General features: G+C 33.4%; 1 protein-coding gene across 1 annotated transcript; it reads left to right on the top strand.

Annotated features, from left to right (window-relative positions):
* Positions 1 to 1,281: 1,281 nt before the first annotated feature.
* Positions 1,282 to 9,445, top strand: LOC128208701 (interferon-induced very large GTPase 1-like). Its single transcript, XM_052912249.1, has 5 exons — positions 1,282 to 1,320; positions 2,084 to 2,502; positions 3,536 to 4,184; positions 4,216 to 4,758; positions 4,943 to 9,445. The coding sequence occupies exons 1-5, from the start codon at positions 1,282 to 1,284 to the stop codon at positions 6,641 to 6,643; spliced, it is 3,351 nt and encodes a 1,116-aa protein (XP_052768209.1). The 3' UTR covers positions 6,644 to 9,445.
* The last annotated feature ends 639 nt before the right edge of the window (positions 9,446 to 10,084 follow it).

Below are 10,084 nucleotides of genomic sequence, written 5' to 3'. Positions count from 1 at the left end.
CCCGTGTCCTTACCTCTAAGGTCAAGGTCACTCTTAGTGTTTATTCACAATGGAATGCTGCATATAAGGACATAGAGTATAAGTTGTCATGTCCCGGCTGTAACTTTCTCTTATATGGACATATTTTAAAATAACTTGCCACGTGTGTTTGACATACTAAGACAACATGTCGCAACCAAGACCTGTGTCCCTCCCTCTAAGGTCAAGGTCACACTTGTTTATTCACAATGGAACGCTGCATATAAGGACATAGAGTATAGGTTGTCGTGTCCGGGCTGTAACTTTCTTTTGTATGACAGTAATTTAAAATGACTTGCCACATGTGTTTGACATATCAAGACGACGTGTCGCGTGCAAGACCCGTGTCCCTACCTCTAAGGTCAAGGTCACACTAAGTGTTATTCACAATGAAATACTGCATATATAAGGACATAGAGTATAGGGTGTACAGATTTTAAAATGACTTGCCACATGTGTTCAACATACCAAGACCACATGTCATGTGCAAGACCTGTGTCCTTACCTCTAAGTTGAAGGTCACACTTGTTTATTCACAATGGAATGCTGCATATAAGTACATGGAGTATAGGATGTCGTGTTCGGGCTGTAACTTTCTCTTGTACGGACAGATTTCAAAATGACTTGCCACATGTATTCGACATACCAAGACGACGTGTCGAGTGCAAGACGCATGCCCCTACCTCTAAGATGAAAGATACACTAAGCGTTTATTCACAATGGAGTGCTGAATATGAGTGAAGGCTGTCAAGTAGTATTGTGGTGTTTTTTATGTTCAGAGGCAATTTAAAATAACTTGCCATATGTAAGGCAAGATCAACATTTTATGTACTTGTTCATAGGTCAATGTCACATTTGGGGGCATTTGTCACATACTGTGACAGCTCTTGTTAAATATTCTTTGAGAAACAAGCTATATTGATAACAAAGGTTAAATTCTTTGACTCAGGTGAGCGATTTAGGGCCATCATGGCCCTCTTGTTCTTGTTTTATTATCACCTTTAGAAAGCTATACAGAGGATAATTGTTTGTTTCTGTGCAAAATCGCAATATTTGTCACCGAGTAAGCACCAAAAGCTTATTTCACGAATGGGGTAGCCATGAGTGAACAATATACTTTTGGTGTTCAAGAGTTCAAATAGTTTGCGATACTACATTGAAAAAAACATTCTTTTAAGTATATTCCTGAAAAACGACAACATTTAATTGTAATTTTTCAGAAAAGCGCGCCAAATTATATGCGAACGTAAAGTTATTTCTGAAATGGCATCATCGGAATTGTGTCCCAGCCCTCGGCATGATGTAGTTTGATTTGGACGTAAAAATTGCTAAAATTTGAAGAGTGAAAAATATCAAATTCATATTTTCACTGTTTGAAACAGTAAATTTCAATTTATTTCACTGACAAATCTCTATAAATCAGAGCATAAAAAATGACTTTAAATGTACCGAGCATATTTGACCGAAATAAAGTTTTGTTGTTGAGCATTGACAGGTGTTCACCAGGGTTTTGTTAGCTATTTGGTGATCTGGGTCAAGAGTTTAATAGCTCTTTGTTTCTGATATACAATATCTTCAAATATATATTCAAGACAGAAGACATGTATAAATATTGTTGTTATTAATAGGCTTGACAAAAAATTTGAATTCCAGTGTTTTTTCAATATGTTGCATATCAGTAATAGTCCGAGACAAAATCTACCTACTCTGTGTTTGCTAGAATGTTAAGTTATGTATGCTTTGTTCTTTTGAGTTAACTGTCTAAGCGATATACATGAGTGAATAATGTCAGTGTTTCTATTTTCAGGACATCACCCTTTTTTCAACGAGGAACTGAAAAAACTTCTTTTGCAACTTGATTTGACAAACAAATTTCCCGAAAAGATATCTGTGGTAGAAGCTCTTGCAGTAGACATACATAATAAACAGGAATCAAGCAACGAGGAAAATCTTAAAAAGGCGCCTTGGATTTTGTTAAAAAGTCTGTTATCAGCTGTTTATTACGCAAGGGATACTGTGCCAAACCAACTTACAAAATTGGAAGACACGGGAACACTAGTTGTAGATTTGGAAACACTTTTATGATGCTGCACCACAAACAACAGAGGAAGGAGGATCGATAAGCAGGCTTGACATTTTTTGGACGTTATTTCATTGCTGTGACCCTTTCTTAAAACAAATTATTGTTAGAAAACTATATATTTGCAACTTGGCTGTGCCCTTTCTATCCAAAGATTACAGATCAAATTTAGTTAAGGCCTTCATCTGGCCTCTGCGTCATTTAAGTTTGTCTTTTGATGAATCATCAACGTTTAGTGAGCATGCTTTTGACATTTCAACTCATGTGGTCGCGTTTGGACGTCTTGGTAGACCCACGTTGTCCAAATCATGTATATTAAATGAAATTCTCTCCGACGAAAAAACAAAAACAAAATTTCCTGTATTCTATGATACTCATGCGAGTCACAACATGAAACGAGGTCTGTGAGTAAAGGAACTGTTGATTTATTTTGGTTGCACCCACGTCCAGAAAACTATATGGAGATCATGACAACTCTTTTTAACATGAGAGGTAATTTAGCAGAAGATTTTAATGCATCTTTTTTAAATCTTACTAAGAACTTAGCTGATATATTAGTTGTATTTACTGACATTGATGACCTTAAAAGAAGCATTAAGTCTTATGAACATATTCTAAAACGATTTCAATTTGTGGTCGTGGTAATGTCAGGGCTAGTTTTCAGAGACCGAGATACTTTACAGGTGTTAAAATACATAAATGAAATTTCAAAAGAATCAAGCTCTGATATTAAATTTATTCAGACTAATAAAGGTCATGATGTAAGTAAAACTGGGGAAATTGTAGAAAATATATTAATGGTACTAAAAGAGCACTTGAGAGGAAAAAAAGGCGACTCTTTACACGAACGATTTGATAGAAAGACAAGCCAAGATCTTTTAGTTGAAACAATTTTCCAAGCAGAATCTAACAATGCCGAACGGGCTGCAGATAATGTACTTCAAGAAATCATTCAGGAAACAACGGCGTGGAAGTATGACAAAAACATTTCAATAAAAGATGACCTTGACCACTGCAGACATTCAATAACGCCCTGCTCATCCATTTACTCTAGTGAACTAAGTAAGTTAATTAGAGCGCTTGAGGTATCACAATCATCAGATGAGTCGGAAAAAATTCAAGATCAAATATTGGGTGTCCGCATAAAGCAAACACAAAATATAACAGAGAGTGTTGCTTCTTTTGTACAAAATCTGTGTGAGTGCAAAACAAATGTTGAAAGACATTTTTATATCAACTGGTTAAAACATGGAATGGAAAAAAAAATGAGAAAACGTATGCCCCATTTACAATTGATGAAGGAAAACGAAGAGAAAGTCTTAAAACAGCTGCGCTTAAACAATGCAACAGAACACGAAATAAAACAACAAGAACTGACTATAACTGACATTGAAAACAAATTGAAAATCTTACTTTTGGTGTAGAATTTCTTTTCAGAGAAACGGCCCACATATGCGATTCATTTATATATTTAACGGAAGATACAGAACAGATAAACCTACCTTCACTGGAAAAAATAACGAACCCATACGCTGATTTGGTCATTCAGGGACAAGTTCATCTAGAGCTAATTGACAGCGATAAATTTTATATGCCAACCCTTTGGATTAGAAATGTTCTTGCTTCGATCAATGCTAAACTAATCAATTCGAAGCTGATTACAGTGTCTGTTTTGGGATTACAAAGCTCGGGCAAATCAACTTTGTTGAATACCATGTTTGGTGTACATTTTTCCGTCAGTTCAGGTCGATGTACAAGAGGAATTTATGCACAGTTGTTGCCAGTGAGGTGTAAGTTTACAGGAATCTCTCCCTTTAATTATTTAATGGTTGTTGATTCGGAAGGTCTAAGGTCATCAGACCTTTTAACTGTATTATACAGTTACAACCGTGATAACGAAATGGCTACTTTTGTTACTGGATTAGGAAATATTTCAATCATGAATATCATGGGAGAGCATATTTCCGATCTGAAAGACATTTTACAGATAGTTATTAATGCTCTGCTACGCCTGTATGAAGCAAATAATGCTCTTCCAAAAGATCAAAGATGCTTTCTTGTGCACCACAATGTGTCAGAACACGCAGCTAAGAAAAAAAATGTCAGCAGGGATTAAAAGGTTCGTGGAATGTTTAGACGTTGTAACTGAAGAGGCTGCAATCCAAGAAGGTTCTTTATCAAAACGTTTCACTGATGTCATTCAATTTGATCACGATTCAAGCGTACAATATATACCCTGCCTTTGGCAAGGGGTTTATCACTTAAAGCATGTTAACACTGAGTATAGCTCCGCTATTATCAAGTTAAAACATTGTCTTATGAACTCGGCAATGAATATTGACTCAGGCAAATCATTTACTGATTTTGGAATACAAGCAGTTGATTTATGGAAAGGAGTTATTTCAGAAAATTTTGTGTTTTCCTTCCGGAACAGGTTGGAAATTAAAGCATACTGCACGATATTTGAACAAATAAACAGAGCGCTGTGGCGTGAGGAGATGTCTGTTAGAAAAAAAGTACTGACTTGTTCTCAAGGCAGCCTTTCACAATGTAAATTAGAAACAAATGTAGAAGACGAAAGGAATAAACTGAGATATGAAACTTCCAATGCGATTGAACAATTTACAGAGTCAGCATTAACCATGTGCGAAAAATTTTTGGTGAGAGTGAATATAAAGATATAGCATTTAAATGGAAATGCGACATTCATTTGTATATTAAAAAGAGATCTGATGAAATACATAGTAGTTTAGTTAAAGAACTTAACAACAGTTGTGAAATCAAAAAATTTGAACTTTCCACTTTAAAGCTAATGAAGGACAAACGAACCTTGCTGAAACAGAGGCCACTAAGCTTGCAAAAACATTACGCAAAAAGGGGAATGGAATTGATCGAAAAACCATTGATAGTTCATTTAATAAGATATGGAAAAGGTATAAAAATGAAAATGTTTGCGACAAAATTGACTTTCACGAATTAACAAAGCTACATGTGCTTGAAAAATTCAAAAATGATATTAAAATTCTCCAGAAAGTGATCAAGCATACAACAGAACCAACTACATTAAGAAATAGTTTTGCCTCAAGTCCTTTTTGTCGCACCGATATAAACACTGACGAACCAAATGAAGCTAAACAGATAATACTTTTTCAAGAATTAGAAGTAAATGTTAACTGTTTTTTACAGAAAGTGGAAGAAATGATCCAAGACATTTGTACTGAAACAAAAGAACTACTCACAGTAGACTTTATGTCGTTTTTGCAAAATGTATGTGATTTGTTTCAAGAATTGACCTCAAAAGTTCGAAATATAACTTTGAAAAAAATATTTCACATTAAATTGGACGTGCATATTTTAAACTTTGCTTCTTGTGCGTTTAAAAACCACAATGAATTTTATGATAACCAATTCGGTATGACTGCACATATGAACCGGTATAAAAGCGAGTTGTATATTCTTTTTCAAGAAGATGTAGTTAACCGGACAGCAGAACATAGGGCAGCCGAATTGTTCTGTTTGGGAGTTTGTAACTCATTTAAAAAAAATGTATCCGGTCATCTCCGTTTGAAAACTGAAGAACATCTGAAAGGCAGTCTACCGTTTACAAAGCATAATCTAATAAAAGCCATATGCACAACTTTGGCAAACAATAACAAACTCGACCAATTCGTCGAATATTTAAGAAATCCAAAACTGTTTGCGAAAGGTTGGATGAAGCATCAATGTGAGGACAACCTAAACATATCAAAACTTGCCATAGAACAAGCTCGACATGAAGTGCTGCACATGACTTCAGCGGTTGAAAATGGTGTAAAGCTATGCTGCGCAAAATTTAAAGAAATGCAGTCGGTAAATATGTCAGAATGGTCCTCAATGATAATGACTTATCTGCAACATTCCGGTACAAGTCTTGATCATGTTGACTTTCAAACCTTTTGTAATCTTCGATATATTCAAGACATCGAATTCTTTACTAATATTGTGTTGGGACAAAACGACGAGGAAGGCCTATTGAAACATAAGACATCATTAGTCTTGATTGAAATCGAAGAAATGTTCTCAAAAGTGAACATTTCATATTCAAAAATATTGAATGAAATGTGGGGTTGTAACGAGCAATGTCCATTTTGTCTGGAACCATGTGCAAAATCAGAAGAACACGGCAGTTCCCCTCATTATTGCATTCAACATCGACCAAATGGCTGTGTAGGCTTAAGATTCGTGTCCGATGAAAAAATATCCAAAGAGACATGCAATGCATCTATTGCACTTAATTTTCAATACATGTGTTCAGTTATCAAAAATGCATGTGGCTGCAAGAAACAAGTTGGTCATCCTTATAGAGAATATAAGCAGCATTTTCCGAAGTGGGAAATAAGTCCATCTTCAAACAGTTTAGAATGTGCCAAATTTTGGCTTTGGTTTGTCGGAAGTCATAAGGACGAATTGGCAAAGTATTATGGTTATGATGTATCTGAAGTACCTACCTCGTGGGGAACAATTAAAAAGTCTGCAGCAATCCGAAGTTTATCAGATATATATTGAAGGAACAATGAGTATTGCATAAATTATGTAATACAACTTGGGGGTCAAATGCAAGTACCAATAAAGGTTATTACTAATATATTCTGAATACACTGTAACACAACAAAATGATACTGCAACACTCTTTGAATGGGAAAGAAATCGTTTTAATTATTTAATTGCTGAAAACACCTGTAAATAATCATAGAAAGGTTTTTAGACCTAATTACTTTTGTCTATATAAAAATAATAACTCTATCACACAAACGCGTTCATTTTTAACCATTTTTACGTAATTATTTATTTTTATTTTTATAAAAATAAAAATTTGGCATGTCACGTCTTCCAGAATTAATAAAGGTACACTTTTTGAAGTACACGCTTTTATATAAGTATTTTGTAGATCATGACAAGCATTTCTGTATGTATTATCCAAGGTCAAGGTTGTAATGTCCATAAAATGATGTAAAAATATAACTGAATCAAACGTATTCTGAGATAATCATTGAAAAATGTGTACTTTTTAACTTACATATGTCGACATAATGAAATGTTCTTCAACAGATGTTTTTTTCTTCTTCACTATTATAAAATTATGTGAGAATAAGTTTCAAAGAACACACACAAAAAGTGTATTTACATTAGCTGCCGTTTTCATTTACAATTAAGAGTAGTTCTTACAAAATTTACTAAGCTAAATTGAGTGTAAAAAAATGGTCGACGTAACAACAATTGGAATGCCAAAAACACTGGGTAAAACTATATCAAAATATGTATTTATATAAAACTGTATTGATTCTGATGAATAATGCACCAGATAAAGGTGAACTGAGAAGTTATTCTTTTACATTTGAAATAAGCAGTTTTAAATTGATATTTAATTGGCACATGAATTCAAAGTAATCTTCTTTCTCGATAACATGTTATTTGCTTTGTTGTTTTATCTGCTTTGTTGTTTTATCTGCTTCTTTCATTTCTCTATCGCCGTTTTCCATTGCAACATTTTATTTGTATATTTGTCTGCGTTTTTTCCCGTATTAGGCGGGGCTTAAAAGTCAATACTCATTTGTGTACAAAGCTTATTATAATATTTTACAGTCATTTATCAAATTATTGCAACAAAAGGTTTGAGTTTGTGTGTTTTTGTGGACGTTAAAAACATATTTTGAAATATAGAATTGTTTACATTTACCATTTTCAATGTTCGTCGTTATGACTAAGAAATCATTTTTAAAGGTTTATTTTGCATTTAGATTGTGAAATGTGTATTGAATACCTTTTGCATCTACATTATCTGTCAGTGTATAAACAAACAGTATTTTTCAATTGTTTTGTTATGATGTTTGAAAGATATTTGTATATTTCATGTTATCAATATTTTTTTCTATTGTAATAAGACTGATCTCTTATATAGTTTAGCATTGTGTTTTTAAATATGTGCTAAATTGTTTAAACACATGAATGTTAACGCATTTATTTCAACCATCATCACCAGGCTAGGAAAGTTCGAGTACTAACAGATCTGAACTTAACAGTCATCAAATATATCATAGATTATATGTTAAATGCGTCATTTTAAAACATTTCATTTAAGAAGAATTTTGTTCCCGTAAGTGTCCATTGTACTTGACAACACTAAAATGAATTACAAACCAGACTTTGTTTTGATGAGGTCTTAGTAGAACCTAAAAAATATCTACTTAAATAATTTACGGTTTACATTTTTGAAGGAGCTATTTTTGTTAATTTCATCAGAAAAAAAATCTTGAGTTCTAACAATTAAATCGATAGAAATAGCACATCGTTTTATTCAATGCAAAATCGTTTGCATTTAAGTACGCAGTAATGTAGACTGTCATGTCGAAATTTAATCAAATTGGTCTGAAACCAGTGCATTTTATTGAGAAGGCCATTATTTCAAAAGTTTCCCCGCCAAACCGAACACCCCATTCAGCAAGTAACTACCGTAAACATAAAATCAATTTATCTTGTCTGTTTTTTGAGGAAAAATGTCAGGGTACTGCCATAGCCTTAGTGTCGTTACAAAAATGTCCAAGATATTTTCATTAGATTTAACAATCATGTTACCAGCAACAATACGCAAATGTGTTTGAAGACCCATAACTCTGGCTTTAATGATAGTCGAGTAAAGTCCTTGATTGACAGAGAAAAAGCAGACTTGCGTTGGTATCCGTTTGAAGTGCTCTTGTTCCAAACTAATATAAGAAAATGCATCGAAAGATGAGTTTTCTAACATGTAATTACTCCTCGCAAATTAATAGGCATTATTTAACAAATGCGTGGTGTTATTAAATTGGTAGAAAATGTGTATCAGTGTTTAAAGCGAACACCCAGTTTTCACAGGCCCGATCAAACCTACCAAACGGTTAATCTTTAGTGGATTGAACACATTGCCTCATTGTAGTTTATATAGTTTACTTTTATACGTTTACAATACGATTTCAAATGAAATGTTTGAATGATTAACATATTTGTGTTTCTGTATGTGCTATGTTAAGTGTGAATGAGAGAAATTGTTCCAAAAAAAGTGTTTAATCTATACATAGAGTTACTTGAAGTGATACGTTTATAAAATGAAAACTAATTTTTTCTTTGTTGTGTAAATGTAACGCAATTTAACAACTGTTTTACTGGTTTAGATGTTGTCAAAGATTGGCAGATTAAATGGAAAATTAAATTGAAACTTCCACCTTTGACTTGTCAGTCTACACAAAATAAACACCTCTTTTAATTGGAAATCTAGCCATTGGTTTGGGCAATACTATCAAGCAATATCTAAACGTAATTGTAATGACGTCGAAAATGAGATTCATTTTATTGTAGATGTGGTGGTTCAGTGTAATTGAATAAATGTGTTTTGGTTCATTGAGCTTGAATACATAATTCGTATATTTATACATATGTATGTGTATACATATGTACATTGTATAGATCTTGAACATGATCCATGAAACATTAACACTTAATGCGTGATTATACTGGAAGAGATATTTCGTTTATACAAAATATACGACCTGCAGAAGAAAGTTAAAGTTACAACTATGCGGTTGTCATATTTACCTTACAATAAAAGGAGTCCTAAAAATAGTTTCTCTGAAGAATTGTTCCCGGATATAATAAAGGAAGCATTTATTTTACCGTCTATAGAAACTCATACAGATAACAGCTGTATTCACCCATTTCTTTCTCCAAAATATATAGTTTCTTAACCATTACACGCACAAATATATTTGCATAAATTGCAACTGTGGGTCCCGGAAAACTCACTAGACTAACTGTTAATTGGCATTTTATAGTGGAAAAGCAGTTGTAGCCTTATTTAAACCACTCAAATAGATAAGACATAACAATACATAAAGAAGGAAATTTACAATATTTTACTATAAAATTTGGATTACTCTAGCATTCCGTTCATAACCCAAAGGTTTTTTTAGCTCACCT

The sequence above is a fragment of the Mya arenaria genome, chromosome 11, assembly GCF_026914265.1.
Source record: "Mya arenaria isolate MELC-2E11 chromosome 11, ASM2691426v1".
In the NCBI taxonomy this organism is placed as follows: Eukaryota; Metazoa; Mollusca; class Bivalvia; order Myida; family Myidae; genus Mya; species Mya arenaria.
The sequence above is the reverse complement of the archived record's forward strand: the minus strand, read 5'-3'. Positions and strand labels throughout refer to the sequence as shown.

What these genes read in the sequence shown, in the direction of transcription:
- LOC128208701 (XM_052912249.1), top strand. Translation starts at nt 1,282, where the DNA reads ATGGCATCATCGGAATTGTGTCCCAGCCCTCGGCATGAT. An exon ending in CACAACATGAAACGAGGTCT is followed by an intron (nt 2,503 to 3,535) that starts GTGAGTAAAGGA and finishes ATTTCTTTTCAG; the next exon opens with AGAAACGGCCCACATATGCG. An exon ending in ACAATGTGTCAGAACACGCA is followed by an intron (nt 4,185 to 4,215) that starts GCTAAGAAAAAA and finishes GCAGGGATTAAA; the next exon opens with AGGTTCGTGGAATGTTTAGA.